Source organism: Oncorhynchus gorbuscha, linkage group LG21, assembly GCF_021184085.1.
Source record: "Oncorhynchus gorbuscha isolate QuinsamMale2020 ecotype Even-year linkage group LG21, OgorEven_v1.0, whole genome shotgun sequence".
Classification (NCBI taxonomy): Eukaryota; Metazoa; Chordata; class Actinopteri; order Salmoniformes; family Salmonidae; genus Oncorhynchus; species Oncorhynchus gorbuscha.
The window spans coordinates 52,048,885-52,071,126 of NC_060193.1; the positions used below are offsets into that span (position 1 = coordinate 52,048,885).

At 44.3% G+C, this 22,242-nt stretch overlaps 1 protein-coding gene and 4 non-coding genes across 11 annotated transcripts; 1 reads left to right on the forward strand and 4 right to left on the reverse strand.

Annotated features, from left to right (window-relative positions):
- Positions 1-113: 113 nt before the first annotated feature.
- Positions 114-12,445, reverse strand: LOC124008674 (LON peptidase N-terminal domain and RING finger protein 2-like). Of its 7 annotated transcripts, none has more exons than XM_046320163.1 (11): positions 12,157-12,445; positions 7,232-7,951; positions 5,729-5,847; positions 5,504-5,626; positions 5,037-5,358; positions 4,745-4,862; positions 4,539-4,653; positions 4,282-4,403; positions 3,975-4,133; positions 2,653-2,965; positions 114-2,383 (listed from the first exon to the last, which is right to left on the reverse strand). In XM_046320163.1, exons 2-11 carry the CDS (start codon positions 7,929-7,931, stop codon positions 2,183-2,185), a joined length of 2,292 nt encoding a protein of 763 aa, XP_046176119.1. In that variant the 5' UTR covers positions 7,932-7,951; positions 12,157-12,445; the 3' UTR covers positions 114-2,182. The 7 variants fall into 7 exon arrangements, with proteins under 7 accessions (XP_046176119.1, XP_046176120.1, XP_046176117.1 ...); XM_046320164.1 differs by having other exon boundaries at positions 4,745-4,850; positions 11,907-12,445; XM_046320161.1 differs by having other exon boundaries at positions 11,907-12,445.
- A 139-nt stretch (positions 12,446-12,584) lies between these two features.
- On the reverse strand, positions 12,585-12,658 carry trnan-guu. Its single transcript has one exon. It is a non-coding gene; the product is annotated as a tRNA-Asn (tRNA).
- Positions 12,659-12,949: 291 nt separating this feature from the next.
- trnan-guu lies at positions 12,950-13,023 on the forward strand. The gene has a single exon. It is a non-coding gene; the product is annotated as a tRNA-Asn (tRNA).
- A 320-nt stretch (positions 13,024-13,343) lies between these two features.
- Positions 13,344-13,416, reverse strand: trnak-cuu. Its single transcript has one exon. It is a non-coding gene; the product is annotated as a tRNA-Lys (tRNA).
- A 7,144-nt stretch (positions 13,417-20,560) lies between these two features.
- On the reverse strand, positions 20,561-20,633 carry trnak-uuu. Its single transcript has one exon. It is a non-coding gene; the product is annotated as a tRNA-Lys (tRNA).
- Positions 20,634-22,242: the final 1,609 nt, after the last annotated feature.

A 22,242-nucleotide genomic window follows, 5' to 3' on the forward strand; every position in this document is an offset into this window, starting at 1 on the left:
GATCTGTGTGCATTCTATACAAAATGGCTAGCAACAATGTTCCTTGTGAAGGAGACGGCCTTACCCCATGCACATCAAGGAGTTCAAATAATAACTGGACAGATAAAAAATGGTCAGAATTCAATAAATATTTATTAGGCTATAAAACAGATGGTTCAAGAGACCATGCTGGAGGGTTATTAAAACAACAACCTTTCCCACATCGCATATAGAATGTCTACCTCTGCAAAGCATTATTTTCACACTGTTCAAACAGACCCCCTTTCAAGACACAAACCAATTAAGATCAGGTTTGGCCAATTAGTATGCGTGGCCAACACACTCAAATTGAGGAGAGAATTGACTGAGGATGAAGTTCATGGTAAATGTATAACTATATACGTAGAATGTATGCACACATGACTATAAGTCGCTTTGGATAAAAGCGTCTGCTAAAATGGCATATATTATATGGAATGGTTTTAATAATAAATATGTTGGGCCCAATTAACAAAACCATACATTTAAAAAGGTACAAGTTAAGATTAATTGAACGCAATAAAATGCCATTTTCACATTCTTGTTACCAAAAATGTAGTGAGCAATTTCTGAAAATGTGTCTGGGACACAGGTTGGTGGCACCTTAACTGGGGAGGACGAGCTCGTGGTAATGGCTGGAACAAAATCAGTGGAACGTATCAAATACCTCAAACACATGGTTTGAAGCCATTCCAGCCATTATTATGAGCTGTCCTCCCCTCAGCAGCCTCCACTGGTCTGGGTTTGGCTAATGAATCAATTGAGGGGAGACTCCAGATCATTCCAACATGGTGATGACAAAGCACAGAGGTGACTTGTAAGTCGCTCTGGATAAGAGCGTCTGCTAAATGACTTAAATGTAAATGTGACTCATTGTCTACAAATACGTTTCGTTTCCGGGTTCTGACTTCATAGTATCCCAAATGACTCACCTGACTGCATCTCCTAGATCTGACTGTGTGAGTGAGATACAGTGTCACAGAAGCTTTTAATGTGGTGACCACAGAGTACACCTGTCCTTACAATTCGCAAAATGGCATATGGTGTGCCTTTGCCCAGGCCTCTTGACAACCTCTGGTTGTGGGGGGAAAGAGACCAACTATGTGATTTTTTTTTTGTGATTTTGGAATAGACTCATGTAGATAACTATGAAGGCGAGTGTCTATGCGCGGAAAGAAACACCACTTGGCCTCATTGTTACAGTACAGTACAGCACATCAAACTCATTCCAGAGTGCAGAGTGTCTGCAGCTTTTCGCTCCACCCTTGTACTTGATTGATGAATTAAGGTCACTAATAAGGAAGGAGCTCCCCTCACCTGGTTGTGTAGGTCTTAATTGCAGTCACTTGGCCCTCTGTAGAATGAGTTTGACACCCCTGCTGTACAGCATCCAAAGATTAACATTCCCTTAAGGTACTGCCACCCTGTGAATCTTCGGTGCTACTACAATGTCTGTTGTGCTGCTATTTTTCTCTTGCTTGCATCAAGCGCTCCCTCGTGCCATAATTACCAATATGCAGTAGAACATATTATTCCAGTAAGGGATGGTGTGCATTAATCTTAATTATGTCCCATAGAAAAATGCTACATTTCTGTACATGAAAATTGTTTTCACATGACAGAGAAAAAAAACATATTGCAAAAATAATTTAAGGCCTCTTGTACACAGGTCAACAATAAAACAAGATTAACCTAATGTACCACACATAAACATGACAAAACTGGACATAATGGAATTGACCCAAAGATATGTGTGCAAACATGACACTCATTTATGTGTTTTGGTTGGGTAGGGCTAGTCCATCGATCCTTTCTGTAAGACTCAAGTAGAAACCCATTCCTGAGATCATGAACAACACTGGTAAATCATTCCCACTGTTAGAGCTATTTGAGGCTAGAGCTTCTGAGTAAAATTTAGTTTCTCCCTTCTTCTCCAGGGCCCAGTTTTCCAAAAATGATCTATCTGGATTTAGTCTATCGGATAGGATTAAATGCATAGAAATATAATTAATAGAACAGAAAAATAACCAACTTCAACAGGAACTCCTATTCTATTCATTATATTTATATGCATTTAATCCTAGCTGATAGGCGACATCCAGATTGTCAAAAGTTATCTAACTGGGCCTAGATTATTCTAAACTGATCCCCTCCAGGGGGGCCACTACAGTGATGATGCTGCTGCTGCTGAGGAAGATGTTTGCCGTGTTGGCGGGTGTTTGCGTGTGACGAGGCTAAGCACCCGGCGGGTGGTGCTGAGGCGCTCTCGGAGGGTGGTCATGGCCAGGATGCTTAGCTGGGCTCTCTTCTCCAGGGGCAGTACAGCCAGCAGCCACCAACACCATGCAGGACCACTGACACTCCCCTGAGAACACAGAGGCAGAGTGTGGTGGGGTTAGAGAAGATGGGACACAGAATTATTCCATATTACAATCAACAGTGTCTACTGCCAAATTGCCACTGTTTATTAGTTTAATCAGATTTTATAAAGGTGAATTCTTAAATGAGCAGATACTGGGATTTAGATTTAGCTGGGTGGATCTATAGGGTCCGAGTTATTCCTGACCAGGCAATGAAGCCAGGAAAAACTCCGAACCCTAGTTCTACTGTATGGATCTGCTGACTGTTTCTTACCTGTATGTCACAGTATTTTTCAGGCAGCTGTCCAAAGTGGCTGACGATCTGGTTCTTCATGTTGTCTTTGAGGGAGGTGAACCAGGTGCTGGCCTGCTCGTACACACAGTCATGCAGTTTCTGCAGCTCCGCCAGCTCCTCTCCCTCCACCTTCTGGTCCTCCAGGTGCTTTATCTTGGCTGTGTTGTAGCCGTCGCGGTGGCCGTGGCTCAGCACTCTGAAGCGGGACACTCCGATCGTGTCGACCACCAAGCGCCCGTCTGGTTGGAACTTCACGTCTTTCACCTCCAACATGCAGCCGTAGTCTGCGAAGCTGTGGTCAGGGAAACGCAGGGTATACAAATGTAGGATCTAATTTTGAGCCAGTTTGCCACAGCAGAAAAATTATTCTGCAGCAACTGGAAATGGGAATTATTATGTGGATTATAATTCATGGACATTTTTGTAGGGGTTGATAAAGTTTTTCGTTAGGGCAAATCAAGTCAAATTTACAAACTTTTAGAAGCCTTTTTAAAACTCCAAATATACTACAAGTTTGCATTTCCCGCTGTGCAGGGAAATTCTCTGCAACATAAGAGTGATCAAATTAAGATCCTATATCTGTATTAGCCATTTGCTCACATGAATCTGTTGGAGTGAAAGTGTGGCGGTGTAGTGGAGGTAGTTCACAGAGATACGCCTGTGAGGATGAGTAACTATACCAGAAACCTGTTAGCACTCAGATAAAGTGTCCAGGGTAGGCTTTAGTTCAGTTGGCTAACATGGTCTTGAATTGAGTCACAAACTTGGTTTGCTACCCTTTTGGTTAAACTAGTGTCAAGGTGTTTTGATGGCTGTGTGGGCACAGGTTAAACTAGTGTCAAAGTGTTTTGATGGCTGTGTGGGCACAGGTTAAACTAGTGTCAAAGTGATTTGATGGCTGTGTGGGCACAGGTTAAACTAGTGTCAAAGTGTTTTGATGGCTGTGTGGGCACAGGTTAAACTAGTGTCAAAGTGATTTGATGGCTGTGTGGGCACAGGTTAAACTAGTGTCAAAGTGTTTTGATGGCTGTGTGGGCACAGGTTAAACTAGTGTCAAAGTGATTTGATGGCTGTGTGGGCACAGGTTAAACTAGTGTCAAAGTGTTTTGATGGCTGTGTGGGCACAGGTTAAACTAGTGTCAAAGTGATTTGATGGCTTTGATGGTCAAAGTGATTTGATGGCTGTGTGGGCACAGGTTAAACTAGTGTCAAAGTGTTTTGATGGCTGTGTGGGCACAGGTTAAACTAGTGTCAAAGTGTTTTGATGGCTGTGTGGGCACAGGTGTAAAACCTCCACTCACCCTTTAATGTCGTCAGCGATGCACATTCCAAACTGCTTGGTTCCCGTCTCCATAGAGCGTCGGATCATCAGCCTATAACACGGCTCGAAGACTTGCAGGGGGCAGGGGATTGTGGGAAATGCCATGGTGCAGATGAAGATGGGCACTTCCTGGGTCAAGCTGCAGAGAGAATAAAACGTGGGTTAAACCACTAAATATGATATTCTGCCCAAATAATATTGTATCATAATGATGGATTCTAAAACATTGTCAGACATTTTGTTTTGAGAAGGGGTTAGGGGCTGAAATGTGATGAGGCCTGACTCACTTTGACAGCTCTGCCATTTCTTCCTGGTGCACCTTGCTCCTCTCAGCCAGCTCCTCAGACAGGTAGCGCTGCAGCACCTCCTCCATCAGCACGGTCTTATGGTACCCTCTAGTGGCCAGGTACTGAAATTACAACAGGTTCAATTGGATAACAAGGGAAATTTGGGTCATAACTACTTTCTTAACTCCTGTTCTCTTTCAGTAATAGGTATTCATTTCCAATAGTAGTGAAGACTGGTCTGTGTGGTGACTATTTACCTCTGTAATGTTCTCTTTACACACGGGGCAGTTGGGGTTGTGGTCCAGACATCGCTCAAGACACTTCATGCAGAAGGTGTGTCCACAGGGGGTGGTGACTGGCTCGTAGAACAGCCTGGAGAAAACGCATGGGGGAGGGATGGTTTTAATAACTACGTAGGGAAAACTGGACCTACAGACAGGGTGTGTGTGTGTGTTTGACCTACCTCATACAAACAGAGCAGTCCATGTCAGAGCTATCCAGAAGCTGAGGGGGCACCGCTCTCCTCTCACTGCAACAAGCAGCAGGCATCTGGGATGAGCTTGACTCATCTGAACACAAGACTCAAACAAATACATTGATATTATATTATTGCTGAGGTTTCTATACGTTTCTAATGATTGCATTCACTCAACACAAAGATACTTTGCAAGATTTTTGTTCAGTAGTATTACTTTAAAATTCTACTTTTTGGCAATGATAAATAATTGCCGAATGGGAGGGGTTGGATTGGGTACCTTTTCTGGGGAGCTTGTGGGGTGCAGAGCCTTGGGGCTCGTCTGAGAACTTCCTCTTTAGGCCAGGGGGGAGAGGTAAGGCAGCCACGACAGAAGCTAGGGTCTTGGAGTCCTCACATGAGGATTTGGTCTCTGCCCCAGTATCAGACACACTGTCTCTATGGCCAATAGGGGTTTGGCTCCATCTACGAGGGGTGGAATGGAGGGAGCCGAGGAGAAGGGAGGCTGGTTTGAGGTAGGGGGCGGGGCCTGTTTGGTGGGGGTGGGGTGATGACGTGGGGAGACCGTCCGTCTTGAACACAGAGAACATCTCACTCAGCATCTACAGGGGGAAAGAGACACAAGACAGTGACTGGCAGTTATCGCAGTCAATCGGGCACACAAGTAGTTGTGTAACTGGTTTAGTGAACTAACTAATTCAATTGAACACAACTTCAATGCTATAGAAACACAGTGGAGTCGCTTAACTTTTGTGTTTCCAGCTTGACTGAGGTCCAGTCTGGCTTCAGAGCCAGACAGTAGAAGTATTCTTGCAGGGCCTCTTCATTATAACCGGCTTTGTTCAGAGCCAGGGCCTTCACGTAGTGAGCCTGAGAACACAAAACCCAAGTACCACAGCATCTTCAGGTTAACTTACACAAAAACATTTGGGTAAATGTGTTAATGTCAGAAACAGTTGAGTGTTTCCTTACCTTGGGAGAGAGGGGCGTCAGTCGACACATGGCGTCTCCATCCTGTAGGGCCTGTCTGAAGTTGCTCATCTCCATATGCAGCTCTGCCCGTCGGCCCAGCAGCCTACACATATAGGGGGCTGTGAGGAGAGAACATGATACAAACATTAGCTAAGAGTCAGATTCAGCTTAAGTTATTCACATATCTCCAGCACCCTCTATTGCTCGTGTTCAGCACCCTCTATTGCTCGTGTTCAGTACCTTAAAAACCAGTATATGGGTTTGAAGACAGTTAATTATTAGTTTGTCATTGATATGTCATTACTTGCCAGCTTTACCTGTATTCATTACCCTTTCAAGGGGATTGTCAAAGGGTTGTTTTACCTACATATTCAACCTATAAACAGTTACGCAAATGATGACAAGCTGTATGTAGAGCAGAATATTATTTCAGAAGGTCCAGGTCATATGGAACTAGTTCTGGGCTAGGTCATGAGTTGAAGCTGTTCCACCATTCCTGCCCTCGGAACGTTGCATACCTCTATCCTTTGACCTTGCGCGCTGAGGTCTACATTACTGATGGGTAGAGATTAGAGGAGGAGTGTCACTTCCAGACGCCCTGTCATTCAATGCTGTGTGTGGGTCAAAACAAAAATGTCTGCCTGTGTCTAACACCACGATGCATTTGTCTATGCAACACCTGACTTATTTGGAAAGTCTACCATTGCTACCTATGCATGAAATAATAAAGTAGAAGCTACCTTCTGCCTACTCTGATCCCCAGACTGATCCCCAGACTGATCCCCAGTTCCCTCAAACTCCACAGGCATTTCTCTACAAACCAGGTCAGCCCATGATTCTTCTGGCTGTGCTATTATGACAAAAGTGCATGACTTTACTTACACAACTCATGCCTTAGCTGAACTTGTCATCATGGTGTGATGCTAATATATCCCAACCTCTATCTGGTATAGTTTGTGTTATGAACATGGCACATGTGGTAATGCACTTATCCCATAACCACCGTTTCCCCTCACCCAATCGCTACACTGGTGGCAGTGATAGGATTATACCTGCAGACTGGGGCTGTTCCCCTTCAATCAGTGATGTCAATAACATGGCCATGACCTTACGGGTTCACATAACGTATTACAAACCTATGCATTTCACTGACGTGGCTTACAGGCTTTTATTTTAATGTCCACAGAAAGATCATGAGAATAGAATGATGATGCAATGTTAAAGGGACAATCTTCAGTTGCTACATTCATTTTTGGACTTAACATATATGTTATGCACCCATTGATTTTTAGAATAGAACTTAAAATGGCTCATGACCTTTTTTTCAACCGTTATCTATCAGAAGCCAAAATGTAAGCTTGTTTAACTGCAATGTTAGTTCTATGAATTGGAGTGGTTACATTTCTCCAACCCCATCGCTCAGCTTTTTACTAAAAGTGTCAATACGCTTAGTCTCAAATGCGGATTTTCCCTTTAATTAAATACGTTTTTATTTTACTCTACCTTTTTCAAGAGCGTTGTTGTATTTTTCAAGAGCGTTGATAAAGCCACGTTCGTTCCGCATTCTATCCCCTTCAAGCCAGCATCGTCTTGCTTCACTCTCTGCGCAAAACCATTTATCCAACAGGCCTCTGAGTACTACATTCACTTTAAAACAGAGTGGTTTTAATTGTCTACTTGTTTCGTTCAGTTTGTAACGACATAATTTACATTCTTTGATACAGTCATCCTCAATGCATGGTTTGCAGAATGTATGGCCGCATTCCAAAGTTGTTGGCTCGATTAACAAGCACTTGCAAAGCCGACATGAGAACAGGTCCAACGAATGCTCATCCTCGGAAACCCCATCTGAGTCTGTGCATTCTTTTAGGCATTCTTTTAGGCGTAAAGTGTGCGCAATACAGTCAACGAGAGACCCTAGTTCATTTGGTCGTAACCTGTCCAAGTTGGCGGCGGTGCAGTATGATTCCAGAGCGTCCGCTACCCGCCCTGCCCGGCTGAGCGCGTCCGCTTTCAGGAGGCAGAGGCTCCGGTCCGGGTGTCGGAGGTCCGCCAACTGGGAGCTGTAGATCTCAGCAAGGAGGTTGAAGTCCCCAGCACCGAAGGCTTCCCGTGCAACTGACAGCATTTCTGGACTCAACCACGCAGCAGCAGTATTGTCGTGGATGAAATAATCCAAGTGGTTTTCCAAACGAACATCCATATCATTGAAGTCTATAACATCTGTGTAACAACAACAAAAAATGAATGAATTGGTCGATAAAGACAGACCGAGAATTGACTTCGTCCAATCACTGGTTGCTTTTTTTTAATGTGACCTGCTACACTGAAAGTTTGTATAACCTCCCGAATTAGGATACACGCGATTGGAATTCTAAATGCATATGGGGCTTCAAATTAATCAACGCATAATAAATAAATAAACCGCCAACCTAATTTTACTGTGACCTAGGTGAATGCGCTTCGTTTGGTAATGGCACGTGACTTCAAGGGAGCGCCCCCATTGGTGTGTTGTGTTTTTTCTCCCTTGTGTTATATGGTTCGTTTTGTAACGGACAGGAGGTTGTGTAAGTGAACATTAATGATGTATGGAAAGGTCCGTTTCTTGAAGATTATGACATGGATACTTATAACTAAGATAAAGTTCATTTTTTTCTAGAGCCGAGGCGTATAATGCAAAGGGTCTATATTCGTCCAAAGTAGCTAACACAGCCTTGATCAAAATGATTTTTTAAAATTATGTAAGCATTTTTTTGTTATTACATTTTTTTAACATACACAAGAAATAGTGGGTTACTGAAAGATTATAGACTAAACATAATGGTTATTTATTTATCAGACGTCATTATTCATGAAAAAATAGATTTAGCTATTGATAGGCGAATGACAGTTACTGCGTTTGTCAAAGCTTAACTCAAATCAAATGTTATTGGTCACATGCACATATTTAGCATATGTTATTGCGGGTGCAGCGAAATGCTTGTGTTCCTCGCTCCAACAGTGCAGTAGTATCTAACAATTCACACAAATCTAAAAGTAAAAGAACGGAATTCAAAAATATATATATATTAGGACGAGCAATGTCGGAGTGGCATTGACTAAAATACAGTAGAGCACAGTATATAGATATGAAACGAGTAAAACAGTATGTCAACATTATTCAAGTGACTAGCGTCCCATTATTAAAGTTACCAGTGAGTCCTTGTCTATGTACAAGTTGCAGGGTTGAGTAACCGGGTGGTAGCCGGCTAGTTAAAGGGAAATCTATGTTAGAACACCAGTGTCTATATATTGGAGGTTGTTATGTTTTTTTGTGTTTTTTTCATGAAACTTTTATTCATACTAGTTATTCTCTAAAAATAGATCTATTTAAGATGAGGATTACTTTATTGGTCCATTTACTATCTGAGCAAATGCAATTTTTTAGTTGTTGCATATCCCATTCTCCCTGAAAGACAAACACATACTTTTTTGCACTAAATCTTGCACTGACTATGCACACGCACACTAGACTCTACCCACACACAAAACGTATTTATACTGACAAACCAACACACACAGCATCCGCACACATGCATACTGACACCACACACCCCATTCACACTCACCACATACGCTACTGCTACAGTCTTATCTATCCCGTTGCCTAGGCACTTTACCCCTACCTATATGTACATAGCTACCTCAATTACCTCGTACCGCTACACATCGACTCGGTACTGGTACTCCCTGTATATAGCCATGTTACTTTTACTCGTTATTGTTATTCACTGTGTATTTATTCCTTGTGTCACTATTTCTATATATAGGTATGTTTTTATCTTTATCTTAACTCTGCATTGCTGCATTGCCAGTTGGTCCAAGCATGCTTTGAGTACATGTCTTGGTAATCCGTCTGGCGCCCGAAGCTTTGTGAATATTGACCTGTTTAAAGGTCTTGCTCACATCGGCTATAGAGAGCGTGATCACACAGTCATCCGGAACAGCTGGTGCTCTCATGCATGCTTCAGTGTTGCTAGCCTCGAAGCGAACATAAAAGGCATTTCCCCCATCTGGTAGGCTCACGTCACTGGGCAGCTCGCGGCTGAGCGTCAGAGCCAGTGTAGTAGGATTCAGTCTTAGTCCTATATTGACCCTTTGCCTGTTTGATGGTTTGTCTGAAGGCATAGCGGGATTTCTTATAAGTGGCCGGATTAGTGTTCCGCTCCTTGCAAGCGTCAGCTCTAGCCTTTAGCTCAGTGCAAATGTTGCCTGTAAGCCATGGCTTCTGGTTAGGGAATGTACGTACGGTCACTGTGGGGATGACGTCGTTGATGCACTTATTGATGAAGCCGGTGACTGAGGTGGTATACTCCTCAATGCCATTGGATGATTTTTTAAAACATTTAACCTTTATTTAAATTGAATCCCTGAACATATTCCAGTCTGTGCTAGCAAAACAGTCCTGTAGCGTAGAATCCGCATCATTTTATTTTTTTATTTAACTAGGCAAGTCATCTGCCCACTTCCGTATAGTGCGAGTTACTGGTACATCCTGCTTTAGTTTTTGCTTATAAGCAGGAGTCAGGAGGATATTATTATGGTGAGATTTTCCAAATGGAGGGTGAGGGGAAACGTTGTATGGGTCTCTGTGTGTGGAGTAAAGATGTTCGAGAGTTTTTTCCCTCTGGTTGCACATATGACATGCTGGTAGAAATGAGGTAAAACTGATTTAAATTTGCCTACATTATAGTCCCCAGCCACTAGGAGTGCCGCTACTGGATGAGCATTTTCTTGGTCGCTTATGGCCTTATACAGCTTGTTGAGTGCAGTTTTAGTGCCAGCATCGGTGTGTGGTGGTAAATAGACGGCTAAGAATAATATAGATAGTAGATAGTGTGGTCTACAGCTTATCATGACGTATTCTACCTCAGGCGATCAATACTTTGAGACTTCTTTAATTTTAGACAAAGCACACCAGCAGTTATTGACAAATAGACACACCCCTCGTCTTACAAGACGTAGCTGCTCTGTCCGGCCGATGCACAGTGAAGCCAGCCAGGTCTATATTATCTGTGTTGTCTTTTAGCCACGTCTCGGTGAAACACTAGATATTACAGTTTCATGTCACGTTGGTAGGACAGTCTTAATCGTAGATCATCCAGTTTGTTTTCCAATGATTGCACGTTGGCCAATAATACAGAGGGTAGTGGTGGTTTACCTACTCGTCGGCAAATTCTTACAAGGCAATCCGCCCACTTTTTAGGGTCTCATCCGTATGTAACAGTATAACTTTAGACCGTTCCCTCGCGCGAACCAGAGACCCTCTACACACATCAACAACAGTCACCCACGAAGCATTGTTACCCATCGCTCCACAAAATCCACAGCCCTTGCAGAGCAAGGGGAACCACTACTTCAAGGTCTCAGAGCAAGTGACGTCACCGATTGAAACTCTATTTAGCGCGCACCACCGACTAGCTAGCTGTTTCACATCCGTTACACGTAGACTCTCCATACTGTTTCAGTACATGATTCTTGCGTAACGTAAACTCGTACATCGCCTTGGTCCGTACAATTGACCTTATTTTAGCACCCCAAAAACGTAATACTTCCAGATCCACTGTAATGTCAATATCATTGTAAAGCAACAATTTCTCCCCTTTCCAACATAATCAATTACATGACCTAAACGCTGCCCGTTTCTGCATAATTCAAGCAGGCAATGAGCCCCGGCGGGTCTTTTTTTTTTAAATGGCGGGTGGGGAAGCAAAACTAATGCGTGATAGTGAGACGGAGTGATGTTGTGTGGGAAAATTGCTTTTTTTCACTCGATCGGTCCAATTTATCACCTTATCACCTCTAAAATGTAAATAAAACACTATAAAGAGTTTATATATTGTGTCATTACATACCTCTTTGAAGGTTTGTGTCGAATTTGAATTGGGTTTTTAGTGCGGTGCTAAAGTGATCTTAGAAGTAAACAGGGGCTTTAAGAATTATGATCGCATGCAATGATGATGAAAAAAATGACAAGAGATTTCTTGTTTTTAAAGGATGATAGAAGTGCTACACCTGGTGGAGAGAGATTGTAAGACAGAAATAGTTGCTTTATGTTTGCTGTGAGTTACGACATGACATGTTAAAATGTAACGGAGGGACCGTTTTTTCAACCAATACTATAGAGCAATTACCATACCATGTAGATCAACGCTTGAATAGAAACCCAGTTCACACTCCCGATTTTGACGTCAACACAGTCGCTCCAGTCCCATTAATTTTCTTTGTAGCCTCTTTTGAATGTTGCGGTTGCGCACATTTGTACGGAATGGGGTGAGTTTATGTTAGGTGGTAAAAAAAGGTTAATGGTGTTTGAGCCTGTTGTCGGGACCGGACTGCGGCATATTTAGCAAAGGATAGTTTTCTGGTCAGTGTCAGACTTTTCATACCCAAACCACGTCCATGCGACCGAAGTAGACCCTCTTTTAGGTATGAACTCCGTGTCTCCGTGCTCTGTGTCACTTTCACTCTCCTCCATCTTTGTTTGTGTTGCACATTTCCTTCCACGTGGCCACAAGACACTTGTGGAAGAATGCAAAGCGTCGTCCAATTGACTAAAAATATTACGGTAAAGAGTGTGATTTGCAACACAACGAAATAAACGATAGAGCCTAATATGAAATGATAGAAAAACGTCTATCGTCACACGATAGATATCGTCATATCGCCCAGCCCTATGGATTAGTGCTATCCGGGATCCTTGGGACGTCCCCACCCCCTAAAATCTTAACTAACCATAACCATTTAAAATGGGGTAAGGATGTCCCAATGCTTCTGGGTTGCAAGGACCTATTTATCAGGTTGCAAAATATAACTTCGTCCCTGGGTGGGCTCGAACCACCAACCTTTAGATTAACAGTCTAACGCGCTAGCCGATTGCGCCACAGAGACGTTTCCACCATATGTATGTGACCATTATTAAGAATGTGACAGTCCCCGTGCCAGACCACTTAATTCCGTTCTGTTGGACTTGGGGAGCTTTTCAATGCTAAGTGACACTCTTTGCAGCTCGGCAGCACTCATAGTAGGCTGAGCTAATGAGAGATCAGTGTCAATATCCTGAGACGAAATGAAATACAAATCACCCCTTACCGGTGCTCTCTAAACTCTTAACAAAATTATGAGTCACCCAATTTCAGACGATGCAGATTTTTAGCATGTTTCATTCCTAGACGTTTCACCGTCTCTGTGGCGCAATCGGCTAGCGCGTTAGACTGTTAATCTAAAGGTTGGTGGTTCGAGCCCACCCAGGGACGATTTCGTTTAGTTTTCTTCTTGAACTTGTGGTTCCGACAAAATACAACTAAATTAACTGACAACATGCTGGAGATTCATCAACCCTTTTGCCAACCTCTTTCCCTAAACACATATACTGGTACTTTACTGCCATAACATAATTAGTGCTGTTCCATCTACCATATAATCTCAGCGCCCAGAACAGAGAGCCGGGAGACAAACATTTGCCATAACTCCTGTGATAAGTACTCACAATCATACTTTCATTTTAGTAAAATACATTTTACACAAATCTCAATAACACTTCCGCTCCGCTGCTGTCCATACAAAAAAAGATTTGCGCCCAACGTGGGGCTCGAACCCACGACCCTGAGATTAAGAGTCTCATGCTCTACCGACTGAGCTAGCCGGGCACTGAAAATCACGGCCTTTCTCAGAGGTTAAAACGTATCGCCACATCAGTGACTGCTACTTCAATAATGAAATAACAGCATGGATGGAGCCTGGTCACAAAGAAGAGAGAGCGGATGACAGGACACCATAACACGGGTTCCCAGCACAAAAGATTGGTGGCACCTTAAATGGGGAGGACGGCTCGTGGTAATGGCTGGAGCGGAATCAGTGGAATGGTATCAAACACATGGTTTCTACGTGTTTGATGCCATTCCATTGGCTCCTCCCATGGTAGCCTCCACTGGATCCCAGTTTCAACTACTCTACCACTGTCAAACACAGAGGCACACATAAAGTGATGATTCTCCATAAACATTATTCAAAATAGAATATTGTAAATTGTATAAAAATAGCATCTCAAGCGTAAAATTACAACAAAAGATGTCTGCCCCGTGTGAGGCTCGAACTCACGACCTTCAGATTATGAGACTGACGCGCTGCCTACTGCGCCAACGAGGCCTGAAGACCCTGTCTAAATAACATGATTTTTAACTGCTTCTGTTCGTACAGTACTGTTCACGTGTATTTTACTAAGCTAACCAGGTTGTTAAAACACCCTAAACATAACACTGTATAGCCCTTCTAAAATGGACGTTCCACTCCCATTCAAGTAAACTTGCAGTAGCCCCCAGTGGTAACACGGAAGCGCAGCAGGGATAGACCATAGAGAATGATAGAGGACTCATCATTGGGGCTGGCCAACTCCAGTCCTTGGGGGCCTGATTGGTGTCACACTTTTTCTCCATCCAAAGTAAACACAGCTGTTTGATCAAATTGCATTCTAAACTGAAGATCATGATTTGGTGATAATTAGAGTCAGGTGTGTTATCTGGGGCTGGGTCAAAACTGTGACAGCAGTCAAGCCCCAGAGGACTGGAATTGCACAATATATATGCCATTTAGCAGACGCTTTTATCCAAAGCGACTTACAGTCATGTGTGCATACATTCTACGTATGGGTGGTCCCGGGGATCAAACCCACTACCCTGGCGTTACAAACGCCATGCTCTACCAACTGAGCTACAGAAGGACCCTACAATACAGGGCAGCGCCGTTTATACAGACCAACATCGCATCATCACGTCATCCAAAAGCATAGCAGACACTGGATGAATATAAAAAATAGTTAATATCTTTGGCTGAAAGTGACGGGGAAAAACATTTGGCCTCAGCGACAATTATTTTAATAATTCAATGGATGGTTTGTTCACAAAGGTGACTTCTCTATGTGGCCTTCTATGGAATTTGGCTTTCTGGGCCGGCAGCGCCATTGCGGCCATCTCCATTTTGAAGTAATCCATTTTCTTATTCTATTACTTCTATGAGCTGGTAAACAAACTAAAAATGGTTCATTTGCATACTGCCACCTGGACTGCGCCATTTGAATAAATGTGTTCCGGAGTTCTAAATTGAACAGCTGCTGAAAAATGAGCTCCTGTATATATTGAGATTTAAATGGTTTTTTAGAGTGAAGTACATCGAAAAAATCAAGAGAAAACTGCAAGACTCAATAGAAGACAAAACAAGGAACAAACCAAAAAAGACAGGCTTTTGAAAAATTAACTATTTTTCATAAAATTGTACAGTTATCTTAGCTAGCTGAATTGCTAGCAGAATTGTTTACTTGTTGCTAAGCAGTTGCCAGGGACTCTCCTGGAAGAAGCTAGCTAGCTTACAAAGAACAACAACAAAAAATATCTAGTTAACAGAAGAAAGGAAGACAAAATAAGGACAAAAGAAGGACAGAAGAAAAAGGAAAAGAAAGAGGACAACAAAGTGAAACAGTCAGCACTTCTATTGCAACTTCGTATTTCGTCGTCCTAACGTAGTCTACACTGCTATCTGCCCAGCAGCTAGCCAGCTAGCAAACGTCCACCGTCTACCGAATAGAAGCACTGTAGAAACTATTACACTCAACTGAACGACTTGATTAGTGTAGTGTTAGCTAGCTACATAGTTGTCTTTGCTGTCTTCGTATCCAAGATAATTGTGTAGTTTAGAGCGTGTAGTCTTAGAGTGATTATCTTAATTTACCGAGGTTAGCTAGCCAGCTATTTGTCGTCCTTAACGTAGGAGACACTGCTAGCTAGCCAACAGCTAGCCAACGTCTACTGAATAGAACTTCCGCACTCAACAACCCGGTCGCATTCCGCTTCGCTCCACAGGTAGTATCACATTTTTCATTTCATTTCTTTACAGCACAACGGTTTGATTTGTTTGATCGTAGCTAGCTACATAGCTAGCTACATAGCCGTCTGTGTATCAAAGATAATTGTGTAGTCTAGAGCGATTTTCTAGGTTAGCTAGCCAGCTATTGTCGTTCTTTTAACGCAACGTAACGTAATCAACACTGCTAGCTAGCCAGCTAGCCCCCGAATAGCAGCACTGTAGAAACTATTACACTCAACGGAACGACTTGATTAGTGTAGTGTCAACAATGCAGCCACTGCCAGCTAGCCTACAAAGTCAACAACGCAGCCACTGCCAGCTAGCCTACTTCAGCAGTACTGTATCATTTTAATCATTTTAGTCAATAAGATTCTTGCTACGTAAGCTTAACTTTCTGAACATTCGAGACGTGTAGTCCACTTGTCATTCCAATCTCCTTGCATTAGCGTAGCCTCTTCTGTAGCCTGTCAACTATGTGTCTGTCTATCCCTGTTCTCTCCTCTCTGCACAGACCATACAAACGCTCCACACCGCGTGGCCGCTGCCACCCTAATCTGGTGGTCCCAGCGCGCATGACCCATGTGGAGTTCCAGGTCTCCGGTAGCCTCTGGAACTGCCGATCTGCGGCCAACAAGGCAGAGTTCATCTCAGCCTATGCCTCCCTCCAGTCCCTCGACTTCTTGGCACTGACAGAAACATGGATCACCACAGATAACACTGCTACTCCTACTGCTCTCTCTTCGTCCGCCCACGTGTTCTCGCACACCCCGAGAGCTTCTGGTCAGCGGGGTGGTGGCATCGGGATCCTTATCTCTCCCAAGTGGTCATTCTCTCTTTCTCCCCTTACCCATCTGTCTATCGCCTCCTTTGAATTTCATGCTGTCACAGTTACCAGCCCTTTCAAGCTTAACATCCTTATCATTTATCGCCCTCCAGGTCCCCTCGGAGAGTTCATCAATGAGCTTGATGCATTGATAAGCTCCTTTCCTGAGGACGGCTCACCTCTCACAGTTCTTAGTGGTCCTTCTGTAGCTCAGTTGGTAGAGCATGGCGCTTGTAACGCCAGGGTAGTGGGTTCGATCCCCGGGACCACCCATACGTAGAATGTATGCACACATGACTGTAAGTCGCTTTGGATAAAAGCGTCTGCTAAATGGCATATATTATTATTATTATTATTATTCTTGGCGACTTTAACCTCCCCACGTCTACCTTTGACTCATTCCTCTCTGCCTCCTTCTTTCCACTCCTCTCCTCTTTTGACCTCACCCTCTCACCTTCCCCCCCCCTACTCACAAGGCAGGCAATACGCTCGACCTCATCTTTACTAGATGCTGTTCTTCCACTAACCTCATTGCAACTCCCCTCCAAGTCTCCGACCACTACCTTGTATCCTTTTCCCTCTCGCTCTCATCCAACACTTCCCACACTGCCCCTACTCGGATGGTATCGCGCCGTCCCAACCTTCGCTCTCTCTCCCCCGCTACTCTCTCCTCTCCATACTATCATCTCTTCCCTCTGCTCAAACCTTCTCCAACCTATCTCCTGATTCTGCCTCCTCAACCCTCCTCTCCTCCCTTTCTGCATCCTTTGACTCTCTATGTCCCCTATCTTCCAGGCCGGCTCGGTCCTCCCCTCCCGCTCCGTGGCTTGATGACTCATTGCGAGCTCACAGAACAGGGCTCCGGGCAGCCGAGCGGAAATGGAGGAAAACTCGCCTCCCTGCAGACCTGGCATCCTTTCACTCCCTCCTCTCTACATTTTCCTCCTCTGTCTCTGCTGCTAAAGCCACTTTCTACCACTCTAAATTTCAAGCATCTGCCTCTAACCCTAGGAAGCTCTTTGCCATCTTCTCCTCCCTCCTGAATCCCCCTCCTCCCTCTCTGCAGATGACTTCGTCAACCATTTTGAAAAGAAGGTCGACGACATCCGATCCTCGTTTGCTAAGTCAAACGACACCGCTGGTTCTGCTCACACTGCCCTACCCTGTGCTCTGACCTCTTTCTCCCCTCTCTCTCCAGATGAAATCTCGCGTCTTGTGACGGCCGGCCGCCCAACAACCTGCCCGCTCGACCCTATCCCCTCCTCTCTTCTCCAGACCATTTCCGGAGACCTTCTCCCTTACCTCACCTCGCTCATCAACTTATCCCTGACCGCTGGCTACGTCCCTTCCGTCTTCAAGAGAGCGAGAGTTGCACCCCTTCTGAAAAAACCTACACTCAATCCCTCCGATGTTAACAACTACAGACCAGTATCCCTTCTTTCTTTTCTCTCCAAAACTCTTGAACGTGCCGTCCTTGGTCAGCTCTCCCGCTATCTCTCTCAGAATGACCTTCTTGATCCAAATCAGTCAGGTTTCAAGACTAGTCATTCAACTGAGACTGCTCTTCTCTGTATCACGGAGGCGCTCCGCACCGCTAAAGCTAACTCTCTCTCCTCTGCTCTCATCCTTCTAGACCTATCGGCTGCCTTCGATACTGTGAACCATCAGATCCTCCTCTCCACCCTCTCCGAGTTGGGCATCTCCGGCGCGGCCCACGCTTGGATTGCGTCCTACCTGACAGGTCGCTCCTACCAGGTGGTGTGGCGAGAATCTGTCTCCTCACCACGCGCTCTCACCACTGGTGTCCCCCAGGGCTCTGTTCTAGGCCCTCTCCTATTCTCGCTATACACCAAGTCACTTGGCTCTGTCATAACCTCACATGGTCTCTCCTATCATTGCTATGCAGACGACACACAATTAATCTTCTCCTTTCCCCCTTCTGATGACCAGGTGGCGAATCGCATCTCTGCATGTCTGGCAGACATATCAGTGTGGATGACGGATCACCACCTCAAGCTGAACTTCGGCAAGACGGAGCTGCTCTTCCTCCCGGGAAGGACTGCCCGTTCCATGATCTCGCCATCACGGTTGACAACTCCATTGTGTCCTCCTCCCAGAGCGCTAAGAACCTTGGCGTGATCCTGGACAACACCCTGTCGTTCTCAACTAACATCAAGGCGGTGGCCCGTTCCTGTAGGTTCATGCTCTACAACATCCGCAGAGTACGACCTTGCCTCACACAGGAAGCGGCGCAGGTCCTAATCCAGGCACTTGTCATCTCCCGTCTGGATTACTGCAACTCGCTGTTGGCTGGGCTCCCTGCCTGTGCCATTAAACCCCTACAACTCATCCAGAACGCCGCAGCCCGTCTAGTGTTCAACCTTCCCAAGTTCTCTCACGTCACCCCACTCCTCCGCTCTCTCCACTGGCTTCCAGTTGAAGCTCGCATCTGCTACAAGACCATGGTGCTTGCCTACGGAGCTGTGAGGGGAACGGCACCTCAGTACCTCCAGGCTCTGATCAGGCCCTACACCCAAATAAGGGCACTGCGTTCATCCACCTCTGGCCTGCTCGCCTCCCTACCACTGAGGAAGTACAGTTCCCGCTCAGCCCAGTCAAAACTGTTCGCTGCTCTGGCTCCCCAATGGTGGAACAAACTCCCTCACGACGCCAGGACAGCGGAGTCAATCACCACCTTCCGGAGACACCTGAAACCCCATCTCTTTAAGGAATACTTAGGATAGGATAAAGTAATCCTTCTCACCCCCCTTAAAATATTTAGATGCACTATTGTAAAGTGGCTGTTCCACTGGATGTCATAAGGTGAATGCACCAATTTGTAAGTCGCTCTGGATAAGAGCATCTGCTAAATGACTTAAATGTAATGTAAATGTAAATGAATAGGTATAAAGTCGTGGTTGGCATTTTACTGCCACCTGCAGTTATGGAATGTTTGCTCACGAGTATAACTCATTGGATTATCCCTCCGAATTACCCAAATGGAATTATGTGATCCTTCCTTAACCCATAGGAAGCCCCACCCAGTTGACTACTTCAAAATGATGTAAGTCTCAATGGCACCACCCATGCTAAAACTGGATATTGGGCACTAGAGCCCTCTACAATTCTCTATGGGATAGACAATGGAGGGTCAATACAATGGAAATGAATGGTGCAGTGGTGGGCCACAAAACATATAAACTGCATGGCTTACCATTTATACTGCCTTGAGTGAGGGTTGCTAATGCAGAACAGAACACAGCCTCGACTTCTCTCGCCAAGGCCAAACTGTCAATATGAGCAGAACACAGCCTCGACTTCTCTCGCCAAGGCCAAACTGTCAATATGAGCAGAACACAGCCTCGACTTCTCTCGCCAAGGCCAAACTGTCAATATGAGCAGAACACAGCCTCGACTTCTCTCGCCAAGGCCAAACTGTTAATATGAGCAGAAAAGGAGACAGAATACTGTCTGTAATAGAACGAGAAACAGTTGGCCCATGCATGCTTTTTTTGGGCTGCACACATGGAATCCACGTGGACAGCTAAGAGACCCCTGAACCCTGCACCATTTCAAAGAAACAAACATACCCCCCCTACTTTTACAAAAACACATTTTTCTTACTACCAGGAGGCAAATATGCACAAGCCAGCTGTGAATTCTCATATAGCCCTGCAACTACTTTAATGGCTTTTAATTTCTTGGACATAAATAAAATACTACTACTATAGTGATGTATCGGTTTATTTTCCGTGTGTAATACCAGATAGTTTAATAACAGCTTGTAGCCGAGCATAGCCGACTCCAATCCATAGGCCCAACACAAGGTTGGCGTTTTACCACTTGGCCTACTCCAACTACTTGCATATCGGACAAGCAACACCTAACTTTGGTAGGCTTCAGGATGCATTTCAAATGTAAAGTATGCAACAAATGTAAAAACGTTAGAGCCGTAGAATAATGACATTATATTTTTGTCAGTACACAAATCTCTTTCGCAAGCTTACCTGTTAAACTGACGTCACTCCTCAGAAATTTTACGACACGTGATTAGCATAATTGAACCACTATCATCAAGACTCAATCAAACACCCTTGGAGAGAAAATTATATCGCCCGAACAGGGACTTGAACCCTGGACCCTCAGATTAAAAGTCTGATGCTCTACCGACTGAGCTATCCGGGCTCTACTCTATGAAATGGGAACTGCTATTATACGTTGTCAGTGCTAGAAACTATGGTGTTTTTGTCAGAATTGTAACCAATCCAAACACTGGAATTAACTACTCCTCTCAGCAGATGGGTGGGACTGGAGGACAGGAGTCAGTTTTGAGTGGGAGTGGCCTGTCACCTGGTGGTGTAGTCTTACCTGGTCTGGCTGGTCAGTTACATTTACATTTACATTTAAGTCATTTAGCAGACGCTCTTATCCAGAGCGACTTACAAATTGGTGCATTCACCTTATGACATCCAGTGGAACAACCACTTTACAATAGTGCATCTAAATATTTTAAGGGGGGGAGGGGGGGGTGAGAAAGATTACTTTATCCTATCCTAGGTATTCCTTAAAGAGGTGGGGTTTCAGGTGTCTCCGGAAGGTGGTGATTGACTCCGCTGTCCTGGCGTTGTGAGGGAGTTTGTTCCACCATTGGGGAGCCAGAGCAGCGAACAGTTTTGACTGGGCTGAGCGGGAACTGTACTTCCTCAGTTACATCTTGTTTTTGTAGCCACCTTTTGCCTTGACAACTTTGCACACTCTTGGCATTCTCTCGACCAGCTTCATGACGTAGTCACCTGGAAATCTGTCCTTTGGTCTGATAAATCCAAATCAGACATTTTTGGTTCCAACCGCGATGTCTTTGTGAGACACACACTAGGTGAACGGATTATCTCTGATCATGTGATTCCCACCATGAAGCACGGAGGAGGAGGTGGGATGGTGTGAGGATGCTTTGCTGGTGACACTGTCAGTTATTTATTTAGAATTCAAGGCACACTTAACCAGCATGGCAACCCCAGCATTATTTATTTAGAATTCAAGGCACACTTAACCAGCATGGCAACCACAGCATTATTTATTTAGAATTCAAGGCACACTTAACCAGCATGGCAACCACAGCATTATTTATTTAGAATTCAAGGCACACTTAACCAGCATGGCAACCACAGCATTATTTATTCAGAATTCAAGGCACACTTAACCAGCATGGCAACCACAGCATTATTTATTTAGAATTCAAGGCACACTTAACCAGCATGGCAACCACAGCATTATTTATTTAGAATTCAAGGCACACTTAACCAGCATGGCAACCACAGCATTATTTATTTAGAATTCAAGGCACACTTAACCAGCATGGCAACCACAGCATTATTTATTCAGAATTCAAGGCACACTTAACCAGCATGGCAACCACAGCATTATTTATTTAGAATTCAAGGCACACTTAACCAGCATGGCAACCACAGCATTATTTATTTAGAATTCAAGGCACACTTAACCAGCATGGCAACCACAGCATTATTTATTTAGAATTCAAGGCACACTTAACCAGCATGGCAACCACAGCATTATTTATTTAGAATTCAAGGCACACTTAACCAGCATGGCAACCACAGCATTATTTATTTAGAATTCAAGGCACACTTAACCAGCATGGCAACCACAGCATTATTTATTTAGAATTCAAGGCACACTTAACCAGCATGGCAACCACAGCATTATTTATTCAGAATTCAAGGCACACTTAACCAGCATGGCAACCACAGCATTATTTATTCAGAATTCAAGGCAC

What these genes read in the sequence shown, in the direction of transcription:
- LOC124008674 (XM_046320163.1), bottom strand. Translation starts at nt 7,931, where the DNA reads ATGGATGTTCGTTTGGAAAACCACTTGGATTATTTCATCCACGACAAT. An exon ending in TGACGCCCCTCTCTCCCAAG is followed by an intron (nt 5,627 to 5,728) that starts GTAAGGAAACAC and finishes TTGTGTTCTCAG; the next exon opens with GCTCACTACGTGAAGGCCCT. An exon ending in GAAATGGCAGAGCTGTCAAA is followed by an intron (nt 4,134 to 4,281) that starts GTGAGTCAGGCC and finishes TTCTCTCTGCAG; the next exon opens with CTTGACCCAGGAAGTGCCCA.